At 53.9% G+C, this 27,695-nt stretch overlaps 3 protein-coding genes across 19 annotated transcripts in view; 2 read left to right on the plus strand and 1 right to left on the minus strand.

The window, feature by feature from the left end:
• Positions 1 to 8,428, plus strand: part of STKLD1 (serine/threonine kinase like domain containing 1) — a 29,715-nt gene extending 21,287 nt beyond the window's left edge. For 4 of the 7 annotated variants that reach the window (XM_073022070.1, XM_073022073.1, XM_037986971.2 and 1 more), the window contains 9 exons: positions 435 to 629; positions 3,087 to 3,203; positions 4,425 to 4,565; positions 5,558 to 5,704; positions 6,359 to 6,487; positions 6,580 to 6,708; positions 7,441 to 7,581; positions 7,902 to 7,981; positions 8,302 to 8,427. In XM_073022070.1, coding sequence (XP_072878171.1) covers positions 435 to 629; positions 3,087 to 3,203; positions 4,425 to 4,565; positions 5,558 to 5,704; positions 6,359 to 6,487; positions 6,580 to 6,708; positions 7,441 to 7,581; positions 7,902 to 7,981; positions 8,302 to 8,391 — 1,169 coding nt within the window. In that variant the 3' untranslated portion in view covers positions 8,392 to 8,427. Of the gene's footprint in view, positions 1 to 434; positions 630 to 3,086; positions 3,204 to 4,424; positions 4,566 to 5,557; positions 5,705 to 6,358; positions 6,488 to 6,579; positions 6,709 to 7,440; positions 7,582 to 7,901; positions 8,075 to 8,301 lie in introns of those variants that run through there. The other 3 variants (XM_073022069.1, XM_037986975.2, XM_073022071.1) reach the window with 3 other exon arrangements.
• On the minus strand, positions 3,993 to 21,859 carry REXO4 (REX4 homolog, 3'-5' exonuclease). Of its 6 annotated transcripts, none has more exons than XM_073022076.1 (12): positions 21,468 to 21,843; positions 17,849 to 18,195; positions 15,979 to 16,122; positions 15,506 to 15,699; positions 13,893 to 13,981; positions 11,412 to 11,486; positions 10,445 to 10,519; positions 9,093 to 9,718; positions 7,827 to 8,061; positions 7,430 to 7,576; positions 6,427 to 6,738; positions 3,993 to 5,848 (listed from the first exon to the last, which is right to left on the minus strand). In XM_073022076.1, the coding sequence occupies exons 1-8, from the start codon at positions 21,690 to 21,692 to the stop codon at positions 9,455 to 9,457; spliced, it is 1,413 nt and encodes a 470-aa protein (XP_072878177.1). In that variant the 5' UTR covers positions 21,693 to 21,843; the 3' UTR covers positions 3,993 to 5,848; positions 6,427 to 6,738; positions 7,430 to 7,576; positions 7,827 to 8,061; positions 9,093 to 9,454. The 6 variants fall into 6 exon arrangements, with proteins under 6 accessions (XP_072878177.1, XP_072878176.1, XP_072878178.1 ...); XM_073022075.1 differs by having other exon boundaries at positions 3,993 to 4,438; positions 4,695 to 6,738; XM_073022077.1 differs by having other exon boundaries at positions 3,993 to 6,738; positions 7,512 to 7,576.
• Positions 21,860 to 21,942: 83 nt separating this feature from the next.
• The window catches only part of ADAMTS13 (ADAM metallopeptidase with thrombospondin type 1 motif 13), a 41,977-nt gene continuing 36,224 nt past the window's right edge, over positions 21,943 to 27,695 (plus strand). Inside the window, exons 1-4 of one of the 6 annotated variants that reach the window (XM_008005775.3) lie at positions 21,978 to 22,091; positions 25,806 to 25,825; positions 26,260 to 26,384; positions 27,083 to 27,149. In XM_008005775.3, coding sequence (XP_008003966.3) covers positions 22,069 to 22,091; positions 25,806 to 25,825; positions 26,260 to 26,384; positions 27,083 to 27,149 — 235 coding nt within the window. In that variant the 5' untranslated portion in view covers positions 21,978 to 22,068. The other 5 variants (XR_499635.3, XM_008005773.3, XM_008005776.3 and 2 more) reach the window with 5 other exon arrangements.

Here is a 27,695-nt window from a genome sequence, read left to right on the forward strand (position 1 = left end):
TAGGAACAGTTTCCCTCCATCCATCCCTACACACTGCCCAGGACACCGCTCCGCTCAAATACCCTCCATAGCTCCCAACTACCTATAACACAAAGTTCCTCTCCAAAGCCTGGCCCCCACCTGTTTTCCCTCCGCTCCTGCTACACAAATCCTCCATGTAGCTCAGTGGCTTAGTCACTGCCTGCGCCTCCCACAACCCTCTGCTTCTGCTTCCACAGCCTGGGTGGCACACAGTGGTCCCGGGGCGTCTTCCTCACACAGCACCACTTCCTGTGTGCCTCCTATGTGCCCGGGATGAGCGGAAGTGCGCTCCACTATTTGTGTACTCCAAGACAGAGACTTGGGCTCTATCAAGGAAAAGTTGCTTGGTCTCAGTGGCCTCATCTGTAAAGTGGGGATGGTAACAGCCCCTCCCTCTCATCCTGAACCTGTAGATCTGAGGAGGGGATACATACACAGCAGCCAGGCCAGTGTGGTGCCCAGAGACAGGGCCCTGAGGCCCTGGTCCTCAGAAAGGTCCCTCCCCTGCCTTCCTGTCCCTGCAGAGGTCATGCAGAACTTCTCTGGCTGGCCCGAAGTCCAGTTCAGGGCCATGAAGAGGCTTCTGAAAATGCCTGCAGATCAGCTAGGTAGGCCTCACCCTGCACCTCTTTCCCAGCTGCTCCCCTAGGGGCAGAAGCTATGGTCCAGCCTGCAGGGAGCTGGGGCTGGCCCTCACCCTGGGCTCTCCTTGCCAGTGCTTTAGTGCAGCGTGGAGGTGTGCATGTGTCCCCAGAAGTGTCCCGTGTCTCTGCTATCCGCCTGGGGAAGGCAGCAGAGAAGGGGAATGGGTGGCGTAGCAGCCCTCACATGATTTTAACGGAGCCATAGACATCCCATCTACCCCACTGTCTCCATGAGGGGTATGTGAGTTGTTCCTCAGTTTCCACTATTATGAATGATACTGGACCAGACACCCTGGTGTATATGTATCTGTGCGCTTATGTTTCTGTAGCACAGATTCGTAGATGTTCAAGGCTGTGAATACTTTAAATTTTCATAGATACAGCAACTTGCCCACCTATTAAGAACGCATGGCCTGGCACAGTGGCTCACACCTGTAATCCCAGCACCTTGAGAAGCCAAGGCAGGAGGACTGCTTGAGCCTAGGGGTTCGAGGCCAGCCTGGGCAACAAAGGGAGAGCCTGTTTCTACAGAAAATAAAAAAAATTAGCCAGGTGTGGTGACACAGGTCTGTTGTCCCAGCTACTCTGGAGGCTAAGGCAGGAGGATTGCTGGAGCCCAGGGAACCGAGGCTATGGTGAGATACGCTTGCGCCGCCGCACTCCAGCCTAGAAGACCCTGTCTCAGAAAACAAAACCAAATTCAAAAAGGTTGTTACTGCTCATTCATGGAGAGTGTTGGGAAAAGCAGTGGTTTTTTTTTGTTTTTGTTTTTGTTTTTTTTTTTTGAGACAGGGTCTTGCTCTATCCCCCAGGCTGGAGTGCAGTGGTGTGATCTTGGCTCACTGCAACCTCCGCCTCCTGGGTTTAAGTGATTCTCCTGCCTCAGCCTCCCAAGTAGCTGGGACTACAGGTGCATACCACCACACCCGGCTAATTTTTTGTATTTTCAGTAGAGAAGTGGTTTTGCCATGTTGGCCAGGCTGGTCTCAAATGCCTGATCTCAAGTGATCTGCCTGTCTCGGCCTTCCAAAGTGTTGGGATTACAGGCATGAGACACCGTGCCTGGCCAATTTTTAAAACATTTGTGTCAAAACATACTTTCATAAAATCAACCTTTTTCACCTGCCTGAACATTACCTTCACACATCCATCCATCCATCCATCCATCATCCATCCATCCATCCATCCACCCACCATCCATCCATCCATCCATCCATCATCCATCCATCCATCCATCCATCCATCATCCATCCATCCATCCATCCATCCATCCATCCTTTATCCACCCATCCATCTATCCATCAGACCTGGATTAGGAATCCACTGAGGTTTGTTGCAGTGGCTCAGGCCTCAGAGATGATAAGGCCCAGCCCTGACCTTCAAGTAGGTGGCAGAGGCCTCATATGGGCCTAATTTACCATTCCCTCCCTCCCCTCCTGCTCTTTGACCCCTTTTGTAGCTCAGCTGTGACCAGGACAGAGTCCCTGGGAAGACAGATTTTGCCTCCCTGGGGAAACTAGGGAAGCTTTTGGGCCCCATCCCAAAGGGTTGGTCTTTCCCAGCACCCAGAACCACACCTCCCTCCACGTCTTGCTTAGAAATGGGCTTGCAGCTGAGCACAGTGACTCATGCCTGAAATCCTAGCACTTTCGGAGGCTGAGGTGGGCAGATCACTGGAGATCACGAGTTCAAGACCAGCCTGGCCAACATGGTGAAACCCTGTCTCAACTAAAAATACAAAAATTAGCCAGATGTGGTGGCGCATGCCTGTAATCTCAGCTACTCAGGAGACTGAGGCAGGAGAATCGCTTGAACCCAGGAGGGGGAGGTTGTGGTGAGCCGAGATGATGCCACAGAAAAGCCTGGGTGACAGAGTGAGACTCTGTCTCCAAAAAAAAAAAAAAAAAAGGTGGGGAGGGGCACTTGCTTTGCTCCGCACTCCGGGTGCCAGGACTTCATCCTTGTTGCTCTCATGAGCCTACAGTGGAGGTATGGCTGCCTGGCCACTGCCCCTCACCAGTCCCCAGCCCACACTTCCTGGCACAGTGGCAGGGTGGATGGAGCCCACCCACGCCCACCCTCAAGGCAGTTGCAGCCAAGGGCTCTGGGGTAGACTGGCTGGTTTTAAACTGCTGAAGAGCAGGCGCTTTCATCCCACTGACCCCAGGTTCCTCATCGGCACAAGGAGGGCAGTCCCGGGAGGGGCCACTTCACAGGGCTGTGGGCAGCACAGGAACATGTACCCGTGGCAGACATGGCATGCACTCCACAGACCTAGCACTCATCCTCGTTGTCCTTCCCCCTTCTATTCATCCACCTAGGGCCCTGCAGGCTCCCACCAGCCTCTGGGGGCCCTGGTCTGCTCTATACGCCCCCGACCTGGCCCAAAATGAGTCTCCCCTGTGCCGCCCACCCTGCCAGGTCTGCCGTGGTGCCCGGAGCTGGTGGAGGTGGTGGTCACGACCATGCAGCTGCATGACAGGGTCCTTGACATCCAGCTGTGTGCCTGCTCCCTGCTGCTGCATCTCCTGGGCCAAGGTGGGTGCCAAACCAGGCCAGGTGGGGTTGGGGAGGCTGTGCGCTGCTTCCTGCAGCTGTGCCTCCTGCGCCAAGGTGGGCACTGGGCCGGGTGGGTTGGGGGAATCCATGCCCTGCTCCCTGCTGCTGCACCTTCTAGGCCAAGGTGGATGCCAGGGCCAGGCCAGATGGGGGAGACACTCTTGGTGGCCTAGCTCTGTCCCCACCTGTTACCTGGTTGGCATCTGACCCTCTGGACAGTCCATACCATCCTGTGCCCATTGGACCCCATCCTGGGTGGCAGAGGGCATAGGCCAGGAGCCCAGAGATGTGGATCCCACCCACGCCTGCCTTTTGCCTGCTCTGTGGCCCTGGACAAGTTCCTGCTGCTCCCGCCAGTTTCCCAGCTATGAAGCGAGGAGCTGGACACGAGGTCCTCTGGAGTGGCCCTCAGGGAGGATGGGTTGCATCCTCTGAAGGGGGCTGGTAGGACAGTGCTGAGTTGATTTCACTGCCCTGATGAAAGAGGCTGGAGCTGACAGTCCGAGCCTCCTATGAGACCTGGGTTGTTAAAAAAGTTGAATTAGCTTTCATGATTTTTTTTAAAACAAAAAGTATTGTTACTTTTCTAGTTTTTGCGTTTTTTTGTTTTTTTTTTTTTTGAGATGGAGTTTTGCTCGTCACCCAGGCCGGAGTGCAGTGGCACGATCTCGGTTCACTGCAACCTCCACCTCCTGGGTTCAAGCGATTTTCCTGCCTCAGCCTCCTGAGTGGCTGGGATTACAGGCACCCACCACACCACCTGGCTAATTTTTGTATTTTTAGTAGACGTGTTTCGCCATGTCAGTCAGGCCGGTCTTGAACTCCTGATGTCGTGATCCACCCACCTCAGCCTCCCAAAGTGCTGGGATTACAGGCATGAGCCACCATGCCCGCCCACCTTTCCAGTTTCACTGTTGAAGTTTGGAGTTCCATACAACATTGAAATTGTGTTCACTGCTGCCTGGTCGGCTCCCACGGACCAGGATGGGTGGCCTGGCCAGGCAGGGCTCCCCTCCAGCCCTTCATTCCATTAGGGCACACGGATTCACGGAGGCCTGCTCTAGGCCAGGAGAACAAGGCAGACCTTGCTTTCCTTCATGCAAAGTAGAGATGCTGTCCCCCAGCCTGTGAGCCTCGTGTGTCTCGTCCCACACCCCAGCTGTGGGGCTAACCCCAGGCGTCTTCCTCTGGCCCGAGCAGCGATGGTGCACCACCTGGAAGCCAAGGCCCTCTGTAACCAAGCCATCACCTCCGCCGTGCTGCGTGCTCTCTGGAGCTACCCCGAGGAGGAGTCGCTCCTTGTCTTGGTCTACAGCCTGCTAGCCATCACCACAACCCAGGGTGTGTCTGCCAGCCACCTCGTGCCCCACCCACACTCCAGGACAGCCCTCCCCAGGGGTCTCGGGAAGGGTTGGTTTGGGGTACAGGTGGGTTGGACAGGACAGTGCGGGGCCTCCTCCTGAGACGCACAGTGGCATTTGGCCATCTTCATTCGGTCACCCCAAATGCTGGTCGCATCCTTTTCCATCTTGATGACAAGCTTCCACTCTTGAAGTCACTGGTTCCCTTTACAGACATGCCAGGCGCGGCTGTGGGCTTCACACCAATGACATCTATTTGCCACACTTCCTGCCCCTTCTGGGAGGCTGGAGGGCAAATGCCCTGTCTCCATTCCATAGGGCCCAGTAGGCTTCCGAAGCCACCAGCCAGGACTGTGGGAAGGAGAGGGCCACACAGAGCGTTCACAGCCTCACCCACAAATCGGGTGGGCACTGTTCTCCCCAACAGGAAGCTGGGCCTTGAGAGAGCCTAAGGACAGCCACCAGGGATCCCGTGCAGCGGGGGTCCGGGCTGGGTCCCAGCACCCTCTTCACTGCATAGACTGGACAGCTGATCATACACAACTGATCTCACTTTTGGGAGTGAAAGGAGGCACTAGGAATAGATGTCAAATGGCACCATTAGGCAAAATGGATGTCAGTTCATCCTACCAGGATAGGGCCCCGTCACGGTTCCATCCTGGAAGGCACAGTCCGGCTCTGTGGGCCCAGGAGGCAGGGCCAGGCCCCCTGGATAGGAAGCTACAGAGGTCAGACCCAGCCTGGTAGTAGGATGGCAGCTATTGGGACTGGTGGCCCACGAGATGGACAGACTTCTCTGGGGCCAGTCCCATGTCCTCCTGTTCAGGGCTCCGTTGAGTGCACATGACTTGGTCCAGAGCAGGCACCCCCCCGATCGCAGGTCAAATGGGACTGCAGTGCCCAAGGACAACAAAGGCGGGAAGGCTTCCTGGAGGGAGGGGCCCTGGGACCCTCATTCTGGCCCACCCACAGAGTCAGAGTCGGAGTCAGAGTCAGTGTCAGAGGAGCTGCAGAACGCCGGGCTGCTGGAGCACATCCTGGAGCACCTCAACAGCTCCCTCGAAAGCAGGGACGTCTGCGTCAGTGGCCTGGGCCTGCTCTGGGCCCTCCTGCTGGATGGTGAGGGGCCCTCCCCCTGCTGTCCCACTGGGGCTGGGAGCCCTCCCCCAGTCGCTCCCCAACTACCCTGAGAGCCTTTGAGGACCTCCATGTCCTGTCCCCGAAGCACAACATCCATGGTCTGGGAAAGGCTCTTCTGAGAGCCTGCAACAGAAGAAAATCAAGGAGCAGAGAGAGAGAAGGTGGGGGAGGAGAAGCCTTCTGGCAGAGGCCAGGCTTCAGGACTTCTTGCCCAATGGGCAGACCCCTCAGTTTTAAGTGCCTCCTGCCCAGGGAAAAGTCCTGGAATTTTCCAGGCAGTCCTGGTTCCAGGGGACAGCGGTAGTGCTTGATTTTTTATTCACAGTAGGGGGGCCCTCTAGCCTGTGCTGCTTCCCCTCTTCTAGACCCCATCTTGGCACTCCAGTGCCCCAGGAGAAAGAGGGCTCCAAACCATGGAAAGCCCAGGAAACCCAACAACCCTGCCAGCACCCAAAGTGTGCGATTCTCCAAGCCTCTCCTGGGCTAACCCCGCAGCTGTCTGAGGACAGCTGACCTCTCCCACCCCGTTTCTGCTCTTGTCCTTAGCTGGAGGAAGGCAGCAGATTGGGGGTGGGAGGCCCCCTGCACACAACCAAGGCCTGGGTGTCCCCTCCATCCCTGTCCTGGTTCCAGGTATCATTGTGAACAAGGCCCCTTTGGAGAAGGTCCCGGACCTCATCAGCCAGGTGCTGGCCACCTACCCTGCGGATGGGGAAATGGCGGAAGCCAGCTGCGGCGTCTTCTGGCTGCTGTCCCTACTGGGTGAGCTGGGTGGGCGCCCTGGGCCCCTGGGGCTGGGAGCCGTGGGCCTCGCGCACACAGCAGGTACGAGGCAGCCGGGCCCCTTTCCGCAGGCTGCATCAAGGAGCAGCAGTTTGAACAAGTGGTGGCACTGCTCCTGCAAAGCATCCGGCTGTGCCAGAACAGAGTCCTGCTGGTGAACAACGCCTACCGGGGCCTGGCCAGCCTGGTGGAAGTGTCAGGTGAGCCTGGGGACAGGACGAGGCTGCCACCTACAGGTGGGGACAAGAATCAGCCTCCATCAGTTATATCTGCCAGGCGCCACAAACCAAAACACAGAAGCAACAAATCAAAAAGGAAAATTAAAACGATCTAAAGTCCAATCATCCAGACATCACCATCAAGACTTCTATGCACACTTGATGAATTCTCCCTCTGCATTATGCTACCCTGTGACCCTCTCTCTGTCCATAAACACGTCACATCTGCACGTTTCCCAACATGCAGGCACACCGTGACTCATCAAAACAGCTCTGGAGTCGGCGTCTCCGATTCCCCACAACACAAACCCTGCCTGTTACGCAGCAAGACAGGCTGGGCCTGGTGCTGAGCACAGCACAACCGAGGCTCAACCCACAGCACAGTCCTTCGGAGAGCACCTGGGGTCCGGCCCAGACCCCAGCTGGTGCCTAGTGACTCCGGGCTCATGGGCTCGACCTCTGTACTACCCAACCTTCCTCAGAGAGTGACGACGACTCCTTTGGCTCTTGGGGGGCTGCCTCCTCTGTTCTTGTGTGACCCTATTCAGGCCATGCCATCCTGCTGGTCCGCCCAAGCTGATGGGGCCTCCTGGGTCTCTTGTCCTATCCCAGCCCCCTGTGTGTGAGCTCTGGGGTACCATCCCATCCTGGGCAGAAGGCTCTTCCCTTTCAGGGGAATAGCGGGGCATGAACCCACTCTCACCCATCCTCCAGAGCTGGCGGCCTTCAAGGTGGTGGTGCAGGAGGAGGGCAGCAGTGGCCTCAGCCTGGTCAAGGAGACCTACCAGCTCCACAAGGATGACCCGGAGGTGGTGGAGAACGTGGGCATGCTGCTGGTCCACTTGGCTTCCTACGGTGAGAACCCCTTCTCGCATCACACCCCCTAGAGCCCAGTGGTCAGGGGTGCCCGCTCCCCCTGTAACTGACAGGCAAGGAGCGCACACAAGACGGGCTCAACCCCACTTCTCAGCCCTCTGAAACTTCCACACATTTGGCATCTTCTGAACACCAGGGGTTGTCCTGGCTGAGGGGGACGCATGGGGCTCCGGAACTGCAAGGTGGCTCTGTGCATGCCAAGCCCAAGGGGGACTGTGACCCACCCTCGTCCTTCTGGGGCTCCTGGCAAGGGGCACAGGAGGGGCTCTGGTCTCAGGACCTCCTTGCTCCGCCCGCAGAGGAGATCCTGCCGGAGCTGGTGTCCAGCAGTATGAAGGCCCTGGTCCAGGAGATCAAGGAGCGCTTCACCTCCAGCCTGGTGAGTGACAGCAGCGCCTTCAGCAAACCAGGCCTCCCTCCAGGTGGAAGCCCCCAGCTGGGGTGCACCGCGTCCGGGGCCTGGAACAGATGATTGCATGGAACTGACCTTGATCTCCACATGTATGGTTTTCAAGACTGCTCTCCCACCTGCCTATCATCCTGTCTCTATGACTGGGCCAAAATCAATCTTCAACAGGAGGGGTCATCAGACCTCTCCAGAGTTTCCTGTCCATGACTACTGGATTGAGTCACATGAGTAACTGCTCCTGGACCCGGGGACTGTCCATGAAAACTGACCCGTCTGCTTCCTCCTTCCAGGAGCTGGTTTCTTATGCAGAAAAAGTGCTCCTGAGGCTGGAGGCGGCCACTTCTCTCAGCCCCCCGGGCAGAGGAGCAGCTCAGCCCTGATGCTGGGGAGAAGACAGACACCCCCCAGGCTCCTCCTCCACGCGTGCCCTCTCCCTGCCCTTCCTTTCCATGGGTCACTGTTTCCCCTGGGGCGGCAGGGAGGGTCGCCTGGGACCAGAAGGCACACCTCACACTCCTCTTAGGTGACTAATAAAGAGGCCCAAGGCCGGTTTCTGCCTTAATCGTTTCTGGCAAGACGCCGTGACTGGCCAGTGGGGTACTTAATTCTGCAGCCTCTATAGACCTCACCCTGGACACGGAAGTCCTTCCAGACCATTCTAGATGAGAGTCAACACTGACCCTCCATAGGTTCCATTCAAAGTACACATCTGCATTTATTTTAAATCACATCCTCGGTGCGTCTGCACCTTTTCTGTCCAGCTGTCAGGTGGCCCAATAACGCCTTGGACTCCATCCCCTAGTCAGTGCCACTGGCTGTTCCTGACTCTAGTTCCCAGGGGAGTCTCAGACCGAGGCCTGGCCAAGCAAGCCACTGGCTGGCGTCACAGAGCTTCTCTAGCTCAAACAGCCCAAGGCCAGCACGTCTGCCGACCTCCAGGAGTAACCGCGGTCACCGTGCCCAGGACACATCCTCGCACTATGGGGAGAAGCCTCTGCTGGGTGACCCACCAGCCAACCCTGGGCCAATTGAGATAAACGCTCAAAGTCCAAACGGCCACGGGAAGCCCCTGATGTAACACCTGTTGTAGCGGCCAGCCGTGTCTCAGGAGCTGACTGCAGACACCGGGTCTGGGCCCCTCAAGCCCAGCGGAGCTTGTTATGTCCCCTAAGACAAAGGAGGAAAATGGGGCCCCCCAAGAGGAAGGTGCTGAGCACTTCACCCCAGGGTGAGTGGTCACTGAAGACGGGTGGTGACAGCACTGTACAAGCTGGCGGCCCACAGGCCCCATCCTCGCCTCGCCCAGGCAGTCAGCAGTTGGTAAAGCATGGCCAGGCATGCTCATGGCAGCCCCTGCTCCCCACCCCGACCATCCAGGTCCAAATACACATGGACAGTAAGACCAGGCCTCAGACCACAAAGTCAACAGGAAGGAGGACGTTCTCAGTAGCACCACGCCATGCCCCTCTGCCGTGATTCTGAAAAGGTTTCACCAGAGTAGACACTGTGGGGAGATGTGATCTGTCCCTGTGACTGGTCACATTGCCTCTGTAGCGGGGCAGCAGCAGCAGCAGCAGGGCAGGGCTGGTAGGTGTGGTCACTGCAGTGGTCTGGAGCGGTCAGCAGGGGACGCCTGTCTCGGGCCATGCTCTCCCACTCCTTCTTCACCATGATGTACAGCCTCATTGCTGCCTGGGCATCCTGAATCTAGACGACACGAAACATCCTAGCAGGTGACAAGGCATAGCTGCGGCCCACAGTCAACCCCGCAATGACTGAGCCCTCCCACTAGCCACTCTGCTAGGGATGTACTGAGTGAGATGTGGACCCGGCCAAAAAATGTCACCAGGATGGGGAGGGAGGACACAACAGAAGCAGAGGGAGCAACGACCTGATGGTCCCCACACTTCTGTGACTCAGACCCCCCTTCCAGGAGAAGAAAGGGGAACCGAAAGAGGAGAAGCAACAAACACGCTGCCTTTTTAGGTTTCTGAGTGCAGGGTGATGGCAGGCTGGGCGCCGGGCACCAGGGCACAAGGACCAAGCAGACGGGCACGAAGGGCCCAAAGTGCTGAGGCCACGCTGCAGGGAGTGACTGCTCCACAGAGGCGAAGCCAGCTACTCAACGGGCCGGTCAGGGCAGGGCTGGAGGGCTGGGGGGGGGGGCTTTGTAATTATTTGGCAACTTTTTCTCCAAATAATGAGAATGCAGTTCTTTTGTGTTGTGTTAAATTCGTTAAATGTGCATATTTAGAACTTAACCAAAATTCCGTAACTCTATTCTGCCATTTTTTTTTTTTTTGACCAATAGCCTCGTAGGAAAAGTAGGTGCCCAGGCCCCTCCTCCCCCATGTCTGTGTCAGGTGACTCACGTCTGGTTCCTGGTGAGAAACCGCCCCAAACCCCATGGACTGCCCCCCAGGACACACTCACCGAACAGTGCTCCGCCTGCTGGACCTGGAGTCCAAGGATCCTCTCTGAAAGTAGTCGCAGGGAAGGCCTTCCACTCTGCAAAGGGGGAAGAGGCGAGGGGGGGCCTCTGCAGGCTCTGCCCACACAGGGTCACCGCACCCAGCAGGGAGGGGTTGGCTACTGAACCTCACCCAAGCGACCTACAGTTTGCCCCTCAGTGGAGGTGCTCATGGCACTTAGGGTGGCAGCCACCAGCTGCAACCTCTTTATAACATGATGGGCTGGTGATGCACCCCATCAGCCAATCAAGGGAGAGGGCCAGGGAAGGAGTCAGCATCCCCATCTCCCATCTTGAGGCCTCCCTGCTTATTTCAAAAGGGACAGCTCTGGTCAGGCACGGTGACTCACACTTGTAATCTCAGCACTTAGGAGGCCAAGGAGGGCAGATCACTTGAGCCCAAGAGTTTGACAACAGCTAGGGCAACATAGCAAGACCCTATCTCTACAAAAAAATGAAAAAATCAGCCAGGGGTGGTGGCATATGCCTGCAGTCCCAGCTATTTCAGACGCTAAAGTGGAAGGACTGCCTGAGCCTGGGAGGCGGCAGTTACGGTGAGCCGAGATCATGCCACTGCACTCAGGCCTGGGTGACAGAGCAAGACCCTGACTAAAAAAAAAAAAAAAAAAAAAAAAAGGATGAAGAACAGCTGTGCCCTTGGCACCCTCTAGAGTAGATACGACTAGCACCAGGCCCTTAGTCAGTGACCCTGTTTCAGAGGTTAGAGTGGAAGTAACTTGCCCTCCGTTGCAATCATTTTTAAGGTCAGCAATTAGCAGAACTCTATTTTTAAACATTCCTTCTAGTTTTAAAGGTTAAAAGGAAAAACAAAATCCCTTTAACCAACAAGTCAGCCACCAGTGACCAGAAACAATGAAGTGACCAGCAAAAAAGAAATACGGTATCTTGAGTCACACTCATTTTAAGTACCTTTACTTGACTCTTGAAAGGTTTATATTTCTGTGTGTCTCGAATCTTCTTTTTTGGATGATCAAGAAACAGTACCTAGAAAAAGAAAATATAATGATAATCATTTTCATTTTTGGTTTATAGTAGCAGAACCCCCTCCCCCCGCCACCTTTTACAAGTAACATCTTTGTGTGTGTGTGACATAGTCTTGCTCTGTCACCCAGGCGGGAATGCAGTGGCTCAATCTTGGCTGACTGCAACCTCCGCCTCCAGGTTTCAAGTGATTCTCCTGCCTCAGCCTCCTGAGTAGCTGGGATTACGAGTGCCCGCCACCACGCCTGGCTGATGTCTGTTATTTTTCAATAGAGACAGGGTTTTGCCAACATATGTTGGCCAGGCTGGTCTCGGAACTCCTGACCTCAGGTGACCCACCTGACTCGGCCTCCCAAAGTGGTGGGACTACAGGTGTGAGCCACCGTGGCTGCCCTGCAAGTAACATCTTGTAGGGAATCCAAGCATGTCACACACACACACGGAAATGAGGCATTGATACGAACTTAAACTCCATGAGGAAATTTATCACACTGACTTAAGCATCATGATGCCCAACAGTCAGAGACAAAAACAAAATCTTGAAATCAAGGAAGAAGGAGAAAAACAGTCAACAATTAACCAGCAACCAACTTTTTCCTATATTATACTTGTATCGTGAGTTGGTTCTGCACATCAGGAAGTTGGAAATAACACATTATAACAGCTCATCTTGCAATCTTAGCATGCAATCTTTTTTTTTTTTTTTTGAGACAAGAGTCTCGCTCTGTCGCCCAGGCTGGAGTGCAGTGGCGCGATCTCGGCTCACTGCAAGCACCGCCTCCTGGGTTCACGCCATTCTCCTGCCTCAGCCTCCCGAGTAGCTGGGACTACAGGCGCCCGCCACCATGCCTGGCTAATTTTTTGTATTTTTTAGTAGAGACGGGGTTTCACCATGTTAGCCAGGATGGTCTTGATCTTCTGACCTCATGATCTTCCCGCCTCAGCCTCCCAAAGTGCTGGGATTACAGGCGTGAGCCACCGCACCCAGCCTCTTTTTTTTTTTTGATAGGCTCTCACTCTGTCACCTGGGCTTCAGTGCTATGGGGTAATCATGGCTCCCTGCAGCCTTGACCTCCTGGGCTCAACTGATCCTTCCACCCCAGCCTCCTGAGTAGCTGGGGCAATAGGCACACGCCACCACACCTGGCTAATTTAAAAATTTTTTACAGAGATGGGGTCTCCCTATGTTACTCAGGCTGGTCTCTAACTCCTGGCCTCAAGCAATCCTCCAGCCTCAGCCTCCCAAAAACCTGCGATTACAGACATGAGCCACTGTGTCTGGTCCTTAGCATAATCTTCAAGAAAGACTTAAACATGTGTTGCACAAGTTACCAGGGATGGAGCCAGAGTCAGGAGGGAAGGACAAGTTACCACAGTGGCAGTCTCTGAGGGGATATGACAGGAGCACACAAGACTTTCTGTGAGGATATTGCCCGGGTGGTTCTCATCTCAGTTTCACCCTCTATAAACAAGCATGAACACCTCTGGCATCTTTAATGGATTCAAGAGATCTCTATAGTGCCATAACGGGAGCACCACAGCAGAGGCTGCTGCTTGACCATTAGCATCTCTGCCACTTCCTTCTGAACGGCTTCAAGTTCCTCACCACACCCAAGTGCTTCAAGCCGGTGCGCAGAGGTGAGAACTTAAGAAGTATCTCTCCCATCTAGCAGACTGGCCTCCCCACTGTTCCCACTGTGTCCTTTAAACCAACATCCAGGCATTTGCCCATAAACCCAAAGTGACCCCCACCCTGTTCTCCTGTAAATACACGCATAGTCGCTCTGCCTGACTCTTTGTTCCTGCCTCGGATGATCAGGGGATGGCGGGCTGCCCTCCCCACCCATGAGACCTGCCCTGCCCAGGGTCTGTGTATGTCTTTAAACTTGTTTCCCACAGTGCTGGGGTCTGAATTTGCACCTTCCATCTGAACAGCCAAGGGCTGCCCCAGGCGGGATTTTCCTCGGGATGCCAGGAAGAAGGCAAAGGCAAGCTCCCAGGGCCAGGGTGACGGTCAGGCAGGCATAACCTGAACACGGGCCACAGGGCATCTGCCAGGATAAACTAGTTTCCTGCAGAGGGACCCTGGTCATGGATAGGACAACTGGGCATTAGGCCCTCCTTCAGGTAAAAGAGGTATCAGCACCTTCATTTCTTGTTAGGGTGGGATTGCCAGCTGCTCTGGTACGGGAACCCCAGTTTTGCTGGGGGCTCTCAAAACAAGAGCCTCGCATGGTTCCTAAAACACAGTAAGAACTCAGCACGTGGTATCTGATATTATTACCAAAGTATTCCTGACACAGGGCACAAACCCAACCATTTTAAAAAACTCCACAACACAGCACAAGGGGGTGAGTGAAACACACACGGAGCAGGGGCAGGCCGAGTCCCCAGGAGGGAACCCAGTACCTTCAGGTCATTATGCAGAGCGTGTCCCACTAGAATTCTGCCCTTCAGCATCTCTGCCACTTCCTTCTGGACAACTTCAAGCTGTTCTCCTGGAAAATCAACACAAAGAAGCGGTTTTTTGCAACACATACATCACCATCATTCTTAGAGGAGGCAGCCCCGCTCCCACCTCTGGCCAGCCCTCAGACAAAGGGTCAGGCCAGCAATGCCACTGTGGAGGGTGACTCGAAGCCACCACACCCACCCACCCCCCTGGGAGAAGTGCCTTGCGGGCCCCTGGCAGGGGTGGCTGCGAGGACCACCTCTGAGGAGAGGAATAAAGTGCTCCTCACAGTCTGCAAAGTCGGCTCGTGGCTGGAGGAGACCATATGTTGAGTGTAGGCACTGAGAAACTTTTAGAGCTGCCTGGCAGCGCGGTTCTGCCTATTCAACCTCATAATTTACTTGGCAATTTTCCTAATGGAAATAAAAACAAAACTGCCCCCACAAAAACGGGCAGAGATGTGTTGCCCTAGGCCCTGGGTTCCAGAGGCAGCTCTGCCTGCTTTTGGGGACCACCCCACCACCAATCCCACCTGTATCTCCCAAACAGGGCTTACTAGACCAAGGGTGGCCTGAGCCAAGCAGGACCAGCTAATTTTTTAAAAACATCTTTTAGAAGGCCAGGCGCGGTGGCTCATGCCTGTAATCCCAGCACTTTGGGAGGCCGAGGCGGGCAGATTACCTGAGGTTGGGAGTTCAAGACCAGCCTGACCAACATGAAGAAACCCTGTCTCTAGTAAATACAAAATTGGTAGGGCGTGGTGGCACATGCCTGTAATTCCAGCTACTTAGGAAGCTGAGGCAGGAGAATCGCTTGAACCCAGGAGGCAGAGGTTGCAGTGAGCCGAGATTATATACTATTGCATTTCAGCCTGGGCAACAACAGCAAAACTCCATCTCAAAAAAAAAAAAAAAAAAGGCTGGGTGCGGTGGCTCAAGCCTGTAATCCCAGCACTTTGGGAGGCCGAGACAGGTGGATCACGAGGTCAGAAGATCGAGACCATCCTGGCTAACACGGTGAAACCCCATCTCTACTAAAAAAATACAAAAAACTAGCCAGGCGAGGTGGAGGGCGCCTGTAGTCCCAGCTACTCAGGAGGCTGAGGCAGGAGAATGGCGTGAACCCGGGAGGCGGAGCTTGCAGTGAGCTGAGATCCGGCCACTGTACTCCAGCCTGGGCGACAGAACGAGACTCCGTCTCAAAAAAAAAAAAAAATTTTTTTAGAAACAAGGTCTCGCCATGTCATCCAGGCTGGACTTGAATTCCTGGGCTCAAGCAATCCTCCCTTCTTGGGCTCCTGAGTAGCTGAGACTACAGGCACGAGCCACCATGCCCGGCTATTGGCCTGGTCTTCAAGTCAGTGGACAGGAGGCAATGAAGTGCAAGGCAGAAATGGGTGTAAAGCCGTCTAAGGATGCCCTTTGTATTTGAAACCCCATCGCCCCAAGAGGAGACAAGACGCATCGAAACTAGCTACAGTGAGTGTCTCAGAAGCAAAAGGGAACAAAAGGGAGAAAATGCATCCAGTTACAACTTTCCCTTCTAAGTTCCTGAGCTGCAGATGACATACCCTGCTTGAGGTTCTCAGGCCGAATCCCACTGACCGCTGTCCTATAGTCCGTCACGGGCTCGGTTGGTTTGACGTACTTATCATAAACGCACTTCCCATACTGGTTCACGATGGACACACGGGCGGCCACGCTGTCCTCCCCCTTAGGGCCCACGCCCACCATCTCACAGTCCAAGGCTAAGGCTCTTGTCAGGCTGAAGGGTAACCAAAGGCTCTAGTTTAATAAACATGGCAGGACACAGGGCTCCAGGTCAGAGCCCCAGGGATCCACGGACTAAGTGTCAGCAAGCTCTCTGCCCCGCACTCATTTGCACCCACGTGACAAGCTCTGTGTGGTCCTGGTTCTTAGCAGGACCCTGGGAGGTGCTTGCTCCATTCACCTCGGGGAGACGAAAGTATCCTCTTCCTTGAAGAAGCCCCGCCCTCTACGGCTAAGCATCCCCAGCAGAGCCCGCTCCCTGAGACCAGCGTACCCGCCGAAGGCCTGCTCTTTCACGAGGCTGAGGCTGACGCTGCCCTCGCTCCGACCCAACTGTTTCCTCGCTATCTTGGCCGCCTCTGGACCTATGGCAGCTTCGATATCCGCCGGGTCCACGTCGTCAAACCAGATGTCTTCCCTAAAAGGCAAAGGTAACAAGCTGATCACCTGAAGTGCAACTGGCGGGGCGGGGCTGTGCGGCTGACTGTGCAGGTGAGTGGGGTGATGGCACGGCCTGCCTCTCCCACAGGCTGGCCCCAGACACCCCGACCGCTGGCCCTGCTGCTTCTGCTATTTTGATTATCTTGACATTTTCCTTTTTTTTTTTTTTTTTTTTTTTGAGATGGAGTCTCACTGGGTCACCCAGCCTGGAGTGCAATGGCACGATCTTGGCTCACTGCAACTTTTGCCTCCCAGGTTCAAGCAACTCTCTTGCCTCAGCCTCCCTAGTAGCTGGGATTACAGGCGCCCACTACCACGCTTGGCTAATTTTTTGTATTTTTAGTAGATATGGGGTTTTATCATGTTGGCCAGGCTGGTCTTGAACTCCTGACCTCCAGTGATCCGCCCGTCTCGGCCTCCCAAAGAGCTGGGATTACAGGTGTGAGCCACAGCGCCCGGCCTCATCTCTTTTCTAATTAAAAAATACACTCATTATTTAAGATTTAGGAACACAGACAAGCACAAAGAATATAAAACAGAAACATATAACCCACCGCCCAGGTGTAATGAGTGCTAGCATTTTAATTATGAAAGGAACAGGTTCATTATCAAACACTTAGGAAACACAGACAGACACAATGCCTGTAAGATGGAAACACAGAACCCTTTGCCCTCCATACTCGGATGCTCACGCAGGTACGTAACACCTGCCTGGGGAATCTGTCTCTTAGGCTAAGGTTAAATGTCATTTCCTTAGAAAAGCCCTTCCTGGACCCACTGAATGGACACGTCCCCCGTGTCCCAGGCTCCCAACACCACCTCCTCACCAGATTTATCCTGACCACACTTAGGCAACAGCTGTGGTTACAGTCTGTCTACTGCACTTGACAATAAGCCTCAAGAGGAAGGAGTGGGCCCGCCTCACTGAACTCTATCCCAGACAGCCTGCCTAGCACAACACAGGGAGGCTCCCAAATGGCTCCTTCCTCAGCCGTCAGCGACCATGTCCTGAACACCCAGGTGACACGAAGCCAGCTGTGACTTACGAACACGTCACCTCCAGTTGAACCATTCAGAGATAGCCACTGACTCCTGGTCCACCCCACGTGGGTGGCCAGCACAGGGTTTATTCTTTTAACTTGTATTTTTTGAGTCTCGCTCCATCACTCAGGCTGGAGGCAGAAGTGCAATCACAGCTCACTGCAGCCTCGACCTCCTGGGATCAAGTGATCCTCCCACCTTGGCCTCCTGAGGAGCTGCCACCACACCTGGCTCCATCACAGGGTTGAAGTAATCACCAGGCACTGAGCCAAGAGAGCCAACCTCGCAATCTCCTTGTGATGCCACCAGGACTAACACAAGGCACAGAGGACGTCAGAAACTTGCCCCAAGCCACCCAACTGGCGAGGAGCAGGGACAGGCCTCAGAGTCGGGTCTTTCTGGCTTCAGCATGCTTTCCTTCCACACACGTGTACTGGCACCCACTAAATGCTGAGCTCTGCTCAACGCTTGGAAGAAGCAGGCCCTGCCTTATCACGCCCACGCTCTAGGGGAATACAAGTAACAGCAAGCAAACAAGGAACAGACGACACTAGGGTAAGGTGATGGAGAGACTGCGGTGAGGCCACCAGCCTCCATAAGGCAGCAGGCCTTGGTGAAGTCGCTGCGCCTCGGTTCTCAGTGCTGAGGTGGCTGATACGTACTCGGTGGGTGGGGCCGGGGCTGCCTCCTTAGCTTTCCGCTTCTTGTGCTTGACGTCCCCCCGTTCCGGAACAATATCACTATTCGTCCTTTCCTTGGTTCCTTTCTTACTGTGCTCTGCTCTGCTGGCCTTGCTGCGAGGCACTGGCGCCTTCCTGTCCATCTTGGAGCCTGAAGGAACAGAGCCCCTGCTGGCCTCTTGCTCTTTTCCTGCCGGCATCTCCTCTCCCTTCACTTGAGGTGAGGTCTCTTTTTTGTTCTGCTGGATAATTTTGGGCTTCTTTTTGGAACCCATCTGAGAGATGACAAGAGGCTTTTCTGGGGTCTGAGATTTCTGTTTCAGCAGCCACTGGGACCCAAAATAAAATACATGCTACATTTGAATTTGGAAATTACACACAGCAGATTGGAAAAAAAACTTACGTGTGTATGCATATACACACATAGACACCAATCACGTCTATACAATTCCCATCCGCATCACTGGAATTCATTTTTAACGGTTTGGAAAAAGCTTTTTCATTCTCATGAGTCACTTGTGGTGAAATGCTGTTTCTTTGCTTATCTTATTATAATGCATTTTACGCCTGCTCCTTCAGGCATACAAAATTTCAAACTCATTCCACACCTTAGGGACCTGTTGAGTGGCTGGACACCGCAGACCACTTCCCTTTTTAGTTTATCTAGAAAGAATTTTGGAGTTAACTTCCCTCACAGCTTGGGCCAACACCCCGCTACACAGAAATCACCTTTTTTTTTTTTTTTTTTAATAAGATTCCCTGGTTTGCTACTGCTGTGAAGGTCTCAGGGAGGTGGGGGTGTGATAAACAAAAAGAAAAGCTTCTGTCCAGCTGGAGTGGCTGAAGAACTGCTGGCAGCCACAGCTTGGCCGTCACCCAAGGAGAGGCTCCTGCGGTCTTAGAGCCCAGCTTCCTCCCTGTGTTCAAATCCCCAGCTGCAGTGGGCTCCACCACAGTGCGATGATGAGGCGGGTGTTACTCACCTGTTCCCGTGATAGGTAAAGAACTGAAGGGCTGACTTTCTTGGATAAATTAGAAAAACTCAAAAGTTTCCCTACAGCAAACATCCCTTCCATTCACTGATTTTGCTTTTCTTTCTTCGGAGAAGAGTTGGTGTTCAAGAAATCCCACAGAACCCTGAGGCTGCCCATGGGAATTTGACTGGTCCCGTGTGTCAAGACAGGAAAATCATTCGGAAAGCCTGCACTGAGATATCGTGCAGAGTATTAGGAGGTTCAAGACGCATTCAGGGAGGCTGAGGTGGGAGGACGGCTTGAACCAGGAGTTGAAGACCAGCCTGGGTAACAAAGTGAAACCCCATCTGTATTAGCTCATTGTGCATTGCTAGAAAGGAATACCTGTGTTTGGTAATCTATAAAGAAAACGGGTTTATTTAGCTCATGGTTTTGCAGGATGTACAAGAAGCATGGTGCCAGCATCTGCTTCTGGTGAGGCCGCAGGAAGCTTCCCATCATGGTGTAAGGTGAAGGGGGAGCAGGTGTGTCGCATGGCGAGAGAGCAAGAAAGGTGCTAGGCTCTTTTAAAACAACCAGCCCTCGAATGAACTAGCAGAGTGAGAATTTACTCATTACTGAGGGCAGAGCACCAAGTCATTCATGAGGGATCTGCCCTCATGACCCAATACCACCTACGGGCCCCATCTCGAACCCTGGGGATCACATCTCTTTTTTGAAAAACTACTTTTTACTTTTTTTAGAGACGGAATCTCACCATGTTGCTCAGGCTGGACTTGAACTCCTGAACTCAAGTGATCCTCCTGCCTGGGCCTCCCAAAGTGCTGGGATTACAGATGTGGGCTACTCGGGAGGCTGAGGCAGGAGAATCACTGGAGCCCAGGCAGCAGTGAGCTACGATCCTAACAGTAGCTTCAAGGGAGCTCCAAGGGATGTGGTAAGAATGTATGAGTGACACACGCGGAAGAGTGTCTGGGAGAGAGCAGGCAACCTCTAGAGAAGCGCCAGTCACTAGAGAGACAGCAGGTACAACACAGGCTTAAAGCATGGACTCCAGAGTCAGCCACCTGGTTCCCAGCCGCAATCTTAGACGATCTATTTAACCTTTTCCAGCCTAATTCCTCATCTGTGCAATAGACATGATGAGAGTGTACACCTCACAGTCTTATTGTGGGGATTGCAACACACATGGCACAGAGCACATGGCAGAGTGCACATTTTAGGAGCTCAATTAATATTTATTTCAAGACCATAAGTGTTGAGGCCGGGCGCGGTGGCTCAAGCCTGTAATCCCAGCACTTTGGGAGGCCGAGACAGGCGGATCACGACGTCAGCAGATCGAGACCATCCTGGCTAACACAGTGAAACCCCGTCTCTCCTAAAAAATATAAAAAAACTAGCCGGGCGAGGTAGCGGGCGCCTGTAGTCCCAGCTACTCGGGAGACTGAGGCAGGAGAATGGCGTAAACCCGGGAGGCGGAGCTTGCAGTGAGTCGAGATCCGGCCACTGCACTCCAGCCTGGGCCACACAGCCAGACTCCGTCTCAAAAAAAAAAAAAAAAAAAAAAAGACCGTAAAGTGTTGCTAGAACCCTGTCTATCACATGTCTGCTATCTGCTTTTCACCTCTACACAGGGATCTTTTTTCTCCCTGTCTTGCTACACAGACCAGTGCGTTCTTTTGTTGTTGTTGTTTGAGATGGAGTCTCGCTCTGTCGCCCAGGCTGGAGTGCTGTGGCACATTCTCCGCTCACTGCACCTCTGCCTCCCCGGTTCAAGTGATTCTCCTGTCTCAGCCTCCCTAGTAGCTGGGACTATAGGCGCGCGCCACCACGCCCAGCTAATTTTTTTGTATTTTTAGTAGAGACAGGGTTTCACCATGTTGGCCAGGCTAGTCTTTAACTCCTGACCTCAGGTGATCCGCCCCCCTCGGCCTCCCAAAGTGCTGGGATTACAGGCGTGAGCCACCGAGCCCAGCCACAAGTATGTTCTTTTCACTGTCCTTGGGTGGTTCATCTGGTTTCAGGATTTTTTTTTTTTTTTTTTTGAGACGGAGTTTCACTCTGTCGCCCAGGCTGGAGTACAGTGGCATGATCTCGGCTTACTACAGCCTCTGCCTCCCGGGTTCAAGCGATTCTTCTGCCTAAGCCTCCCCGAGTTGCTGCGCTGGCACGCGCCATCACACCAAGCTAATATTTTTTGTATTTGTTTAGTAGACATGGGTTTTCACCATGTTGGCCAGGCTGGTCTCGAACTCTTGACCTCAGGGGATCCGCCCGCCTCGGCCTTCCAAAGTGCTGGGATTACAGGCGTGAGGCCCCGCGCCCGCACTGCTTTCGGGATTTTAAGCTAAATTTCTCTTTGTAAAACCTATTCCAGTTAGTTCATTATGCAAAAGGTACAAGGGTTTATCTCTGCTTTTTTTGTACTTGAAATAATTCATCAATTTTATGCAAACAAGTTCGAGACCTCCCTCAACAGGCCACCTTTCTTGTGAAAAGATGTTTACAAGATTTCGATGCAAATCTGCCTTTACAGGTCCTTTCTGGGGCTACCCAAGTCTTTCCCTCCGTCGCGTCCTGCGGCAATGAGCTGCGCCGCGCTCCGCCCGGGTCCCCTCAAGCCTCACCTCTTGCAGCGCCTTCCAGTTTTGAGAAAAGTCTTCTGGCGCCTTTGGAGGTCGCACCACAACACTGGGGCCGCTTCCCGGCTTCTTGCTTACTTCCTGCGCCTTGCTTTTCCAAAACCTTTTTTTCTTCTTGTTTTTCTTCCGAGTGAGCGTCTTGACAGGACCCGGCTTAGCCACCGGGCTGCTGCGGGCGCCCTTGGAGGCGGGGACCTTCGCCTTCACCATCCTGCTGCGGTCCAGCGCCTGGGCCGGCGGCCACCCGAGACCCCGGCCTCCCCGGGCCCGGCGCCGCGGCAGCACGAGGGCCTGCCCAGGCCAGGCCGAAACACACTCACGGCAGCGACCCAGCCCAGGAAAAGACTCCGGAAGTGACCCCGCACGCGTCCAGCATGCCTCAGCGCGCACGCTCCAGTTCCCGGAAGTGCTCGTCTCTCCGCAACCGGCTGGAAACCCGGCCCCCGCCCCTGGTTCCGCGCAGCCTGGGCGGTTCGCCCGCACCGGACTTGGGCCGCCGTCTTAGCCAGCGGCTTCCGGGGTCATCGACGTCGAGTTTGATTGGCCAAGCCGAGGACCTCCCCAAGATCCGGGATGGGGATGAGCGATGCGGACGCCACAAGGGAACTGGTGGGCCGCTGTGTGTGTGGCACCGGGTGGGGCAGCAGCGCGTGGGGGCACTGGGCGGTCGGGCTAGTGAGAGCCGGGCTTGGTCCCTGGACTGCGTCCTGGACTCTCGGGCCTTTCCCGCCTTGGCCTGCTCCACGCTTAGCCTCACAGCGGCTCATCTTCTATATACAGTGGGGAAATTGAGGCCCAGGCACGGGGAGGAGTTCCCGCCAGTTTACTGTGTAGCAGGAGGAGCCGCAGACAAGAACCCCTCAGACACTGAATTGTAGAAGGAAAGGGCTTTATTTAGCTGGGAGCATCTGCAGACTCAGGTCTCCAAAAACCGAGCTCCCCGAGTGTGCAATTCCTGTCCCTTTTAAGGGCTTACAACTCTAAGGGGGTCCGTGTGAGAGGGTCGTGATGATTGAGCAAGCAGGGGGCCCGTGACTCGGGGCTGCATGCACCGGTAATCAGAAAGCAACAGAACCGGACAGGGATTTTCACAATGCTTTTCCATACGTCTGAAATCTATAGATAACATAACCAGTTAGGTCAGGGGTCGATCTTTAACCAGGCCCAGGGCACAGCGCCAGGCTGTCTGCATGTGGATTTTATTTCTACCTTTTAGTTTTTACTTCTTCTTTCTTTGGAAGCAGAAATTGGGCATAAGACAATATGAGGGGTGGTCTCCTCCCTTAACCTCTGTCTCCTGGGTTCAAGTGATTCCCCTGCCTCAGCCTCCTGAGTAGCTGGGATTACAGGTGCACGCTACCATGCTCTGCTCATTTTTGTATTTTTAGTAGACCTGGGGTTTCGCCATGTTGGCCAGGCTGTCTCAAACTCCTGACCTCAAGTGATCCATCTGCCTTGGCCTCCCAAAGTGCTAGTATTACAGGTGTGAGCCACTCTGCTCAGCTGGGAGTGGATAGATTTGATGTGCATGTGTAACAGGCAAAGGTTGATGGAGTAACAGGGAAGTGAGGCTCCTAGGATTTTGGTCTGAGCAACTGGGTGTGGCCATTTATCATCTCAATAAATGTCTGCTGGAGGCAGGGTGAAGTATGGGAGTGGAGCCATGAGCTCCTTTTCACACTTGCTGAGTTTGAATGGGCAGTCACCAACAGAGATGTCTAATCAGCAGCAGGATCTAAGATTCCTAAGCTTAGGGAAGGGTCAGTGCTGGAGATGTAGTTTGGAAATTGTCAGCATATAATTAGTGTTGAAACCATGAGCCTGGGTTAGTTCATTCAAGGAGAGAGTACCAATATAGGGAGTGAAGGGCTAAGGCCAGATAACAGGTGCTTGGGGCTCTCCAGGGGCGAAGCAGCAGAGGAGGCTGAGGGGGAGCAGTCAATGTTGTGGCAGGAGAGGTGGATGTGAGTGGCATTAGAGAATCCAGGGGGAGAATAAACCACATCAGATGCTGCTGAGAGGCTGAGAAAGATGAGTACAGAGAGATGGGAACCAGATACGGCACTGAGATTGTCAACAAGTCCACTGAAAAGGGTTTTCTTTTTCTTTTTTTCTTTTTTTTTGAGACGGAGTCTTGCTCTGCTACCCAGGCTGGAGTGCAGTGGTGTGGTATCAGTTCACCACAATCTCCACCTCCTGGGTTCAAGCAATTCTTCTGCCTTAGCCTCCCGAGTAGCTGGGACTACAGGTGCATGCCACCATGCCTGGCTAATTTTTGTATTTTTTTTTGAGACGAAGTTTTGCTCTTGTCACCCAGGCTGGGGTGCAATGGTGCAATCTCGGCTCACCGCAACCTCCACCTCCCGGGTTCAAGTGACTTTTCTGCCTCAGCCTCCCAAGTAGCTGGGATTATAGGCATGTGCCACCATGCCCGAATAATTTTGTACTTTTAGTAGATATCGGGTTTCTCCATGTTGGCCAGGCTGGTCTCAATCTCCAGACCTCAGGTGATCCACCTGCCTAGGCCTCCCAAAGTGTTGGGATTACAGGCGTGAGCCACCACACCTGGCCTAATTTTTGTATTTTTAGTAGAGATGGGGTTTCACTATGCTGGCCAGGCTGATCTCAAACTCCTGACCTTGTGATCCGCCTGCCTCAGCCTCCCAAAGTGCTGGGATTACAGGCATGAGCCACCGCACCCGGCCCGGGTTTTCTTTTTAAAAAAGGAAAAAAAGTTTGTTCCAGCAGTTTACAAACCAGGGTGATGCAGCCTTCTGTACAAAGGTGCGTTCCAGAGAACAAAGAGAACAAAGAAAGAGGTTGTCTTTTGTAGAGAACTTCTGCTCAGGTTCCCACTTTGGTCCACTTAAGCAAATGAGGAAGGCACACTTGCTTAGTTCTGACTGGTTAATACTTGCTGAGCTCAGATTGGTCAATGTGGGTCACAGTCGACCGGTCGATTCTGGTGGCATAAATAGGAACAGACAGCTATGAAACCATCCCAGAGGTAAGCGAGAGTGGGGGCTTTCCAGCAATGCAGAATGTGTGTGTGACCCTAGTCAGCAAATGGCTTCTAGGTCCTACTTTGAATTTAGACCCAGTTGGTGACTTGGGAACCATCATGAAGCATTGGCTCTTTCAGGGTTCACAAAGTTATTGGTGACCTTGTAAAGATTAATTTCAGTGGGATGTGGGAATTGGAGGCAAGGAAGTGGAGATAGCTACTGAAAATAATGTTTCCAAGTTCTTAAAGAAAGCCAGAAACAGGGCTATGGTGGGAGGTCAGTGCGGGTCAAGGGAAGGTTGTTGATTGTAAGCAAGAGACACCAGAGTGCCTGGGTGTGGTGGGGCTCATGCCTGTCATCCCAGCACTTTGGGAGGCCGAGGCGGTCAGCTCACCTGAGGTTAGGAGTTTGAGACCAGCTTGGCCAACATGGCGAAACTCCACCTCTACTAAATATGCAATAACTAGCCAGGCGTGGTGGCGGGCACCTGTAATCCCAGCCACGAGGGAGGCTGAGGCAGGAGAATCACTTGAACCTGGGTGGCGGAGGCTGCAGTGAGCCGAGATCGTGCCAGTGCACTCCAGCCTGGGTGACACAGCAAGACTCTGTCTCAAAAAACAAAAACCAGAAAAGAGACAGCAGAGTCATGTATGCTGATGGGGTGAGCCAGGTACCAGGATCTCGACATCTAAGCACGCCCCCTTCTCCAAGAGGCTCCTTACCTTCCTGCATAGAAGCACACCCTCCCCTCCAGCCCCCCATTCCTTTATTCTGCTGTATTTTTCTCCGTGACACTTACCACCTTTGAACAGACTACATACACAACACGTGTTTGTCTAGCAACTGTGCTGTCTGGCTCTCTTTCCTAGAATTTAAGCTGTGAGAGGCTGACGCTGCTGTCTGCCTGGCTCGTGGCTGCTTTCCTGGTGTCTAGCACAGAGCCTGGCCTGTTTCAGGGGCTCAGTGAAACATTTGTTGGCTGAAGGAATGAATGAATGGCTCTAGCAGAGGGGCAGAAACGAACGATGCAGGAGAAGAGAGCTGGGAAGGGATCCAGAGCCAGGGCCTGGCAGGGAGTGTAGGTGCGTCCTCCCTGATTGCAGAGGAGGAGAGAGGCTGCACTTTGAGGGGTGGAAACACAAGGTGAATCCCCCTGATGGTCATCAGCTTGTGCGGCTGTGTGGGTGTGAGGGGTGTAAAAGAGTGGTTTGGAGCATGTGAAGAGAGCCTTCCAGGTGGTGAGGGGGATTGCCAGGCGGTTTGTGATAATGTGGAGATCTGGCGCCATGCAGCCTGCTTCTGCGACTCTCCCCATCAGGCACAGGCACAGAGTAGGCGGTGAGTTGAGCCAGAACCGCGATGTCTTTGGCACAGCCTTTCATCTGTCAGATGGGAGCGGGGACCCCAGAGAGAGAGCCAGCCCAAGGTCCTGGCATCCTCGTGAACCGCCGTCTGCGGGTTTCTGGTCCAGTGTCCCTTCTAGATAGATGGCTAGGCCTCCTCTGAGGAGGTGGGCGTGCACATCCGGAGAGCTCTCTGGAGTGCAGGACTGGGCTGCGGGGTACCCTGAACTGCAGCCATCTTAGAGCAAGGTCCAGGCTGCAGCAGGAGGAGCTGCAGGCCGCCCACCCTAGCCACGGCCCCTGCCCTGGCAGGAAGCTTCCAAGAGTAAACACTGCCTAATCGTCCCGCCCAGCGAGCAGGCCTGTCCAGTCCACGCTGGCCGGATTCCTAGTCACCAAGGCCCCCTCTCACTCTGCTCCACTCTGCAGTGGAGTGGGCTCTCCTGAGGATGCACCAGCATCACCCCCGGGCAAGATGCCCTTCCCTCTGCGTGGCCGGAATCCTTGCCTGTGGCTTTCTCCTGGGCTGCTGGGGACCTTCCCATTTCCAGCAGGTGGGCGCATTTGCAGCAGCGGGGGTATTCTGGGAGCCTCTGGGAGCCTCTCGGTGGGGTATTCTGAGCTACCTGGGGCAAGGGGAGTGCCAAACAGCTGACTACATCAGCTTTGGAGTTTGCACTGGGCAGGGAAGTCTGCACTTGGGGTTTTGGGGGATGAAGTGTGCTCACTGAAGAGGGAGTCGGTGTCTCAGTATGACCTGCTCATCCAGTGAAGCTGAACAGACAGATACTAGTTTGTCCCAAACTATGTGGGTTGCTCTTCTCTGCCTCTCCCTTCCTCTCCCGCTCCCTGTCTCTGATTTCCCCCTCTCCTTCTTGGTTGGCCTCACCCACCTCCTGCTTCCGGTCTCTTTCTTCATCTGTCTCTTTTTCTTCCTTCCTTCCTTCCTTCCTTCCTTCCTTCCTTCCTTCCTTCCTTCCTTCCTTCCTTCCTTCCTTCCTTCCTTCCTTTCCTCCCTCCCTCCCTCCCTCCCTCCTTCCTTCCTTCTTTTCTTCTTTCTTTCTCTTTCTGTCTTTCTTCTTCTTCTTCTTCTTCTTCTTTTTTTTTTTTTTGACATGGGGTCTTGTTATGTTGCCCCAGCTGGTCTCAAACTCCTGGATCAAGTGATCCTCCCACCTCGGTCTCCCCAAGTGTTAGGATTACAGGCGTGAGCCACTGCACCCAGCCCCATCCATCTCTTTTTGTCTTGCAGAGTTTTCTTCAGGCATTGGAACCACAGGCTGTGTCTTCTTACTTGAGCTCTGGTGCTCCCTTAAAAGGTACTTGTCCTGGTGTCTTCTGTCCCAGGGAAGTGTCTCAGGACTTTCAAGGGGTAACTCACCATTGAGTCAGTGGTCTGGGATTTTTGGTGGATCTGGCAGGAGAAGTCAGAGAAGCTGCTGTCACCCCTGTTAATTAACTCTGTTACTTCCTGCCAAGTTGATAAAAGCTGGTCTGGATGTTCCAGCCAGGCCAGGGTTCTCACCCTAGCTTCTGTTAAATATCACAAGGGAACGGTCACCGATTGGCTGGCCCCTTCTGCCCCATGGCCTCTGCTGAGCTGGCTGGTTTTCAGGAGCTCTTGGGGTTTCTGGCCGTGGATGTAAATATTTATTCCTTCTGTGGGAAACAAGATAGGTGCTGGCTCAGGCTCCCTCCTAAGGCCATGGATTTCCTTATGATAAAGGCCTGTCCCCGTTGCCCACAGGCCCTGTATGTGACCGTCTCCGGGTGTGAGCCCCCTTCCCAGTAGGGCCATTGACAACTTGACTAATGGCTGATGGGGGCCAGAGGCAGGTGGGCTAGTGGTCAGGGGGAACGGGAGG

This window comes from Chlorocebus sabaeus, chromosome 12 (assembly GCF_047675955.1).
Source record: "Chlorocebus sabaeus isolate Y175 chromosome 12, mChlSab1.0.hap1, whole genome shotgun sequence".
In the NCBI taxonomy this organism is placed as follows: domain Eukaryota; kingdom Metazoa; phylum Chordata; class Mammalia; order Primates; family Cercopithecidae; genus Chlorocebus; species Chlorocebus sabaeus.

Excerpts from the sequence above, each read along its gene's own strand:
- REXO4 (XM_073022077.1), bottom strand. The coding sequence starts at position 21,692 with ATGGTGAAGGCGAAGGTCCCCGCCTCCAAGGGCGCCCGCAGCAGCCCG. Across the intron at positions 15,700-15,978 it reads AAAGAGCAGGCCTTCGGCGG|CCTGACAAGAGCCTTAGCCT; the intron begins GTACGCTGGTCT and ends GTTACCCTTCAG. Across the intron at positions 11,487-13,892 it reads CTCTGCATAATGACCTGAAG|GTACTGTTTCTTGATCATCC; the intron begins GTACTGGGTTCC and ends TTCTTTTTCTAG.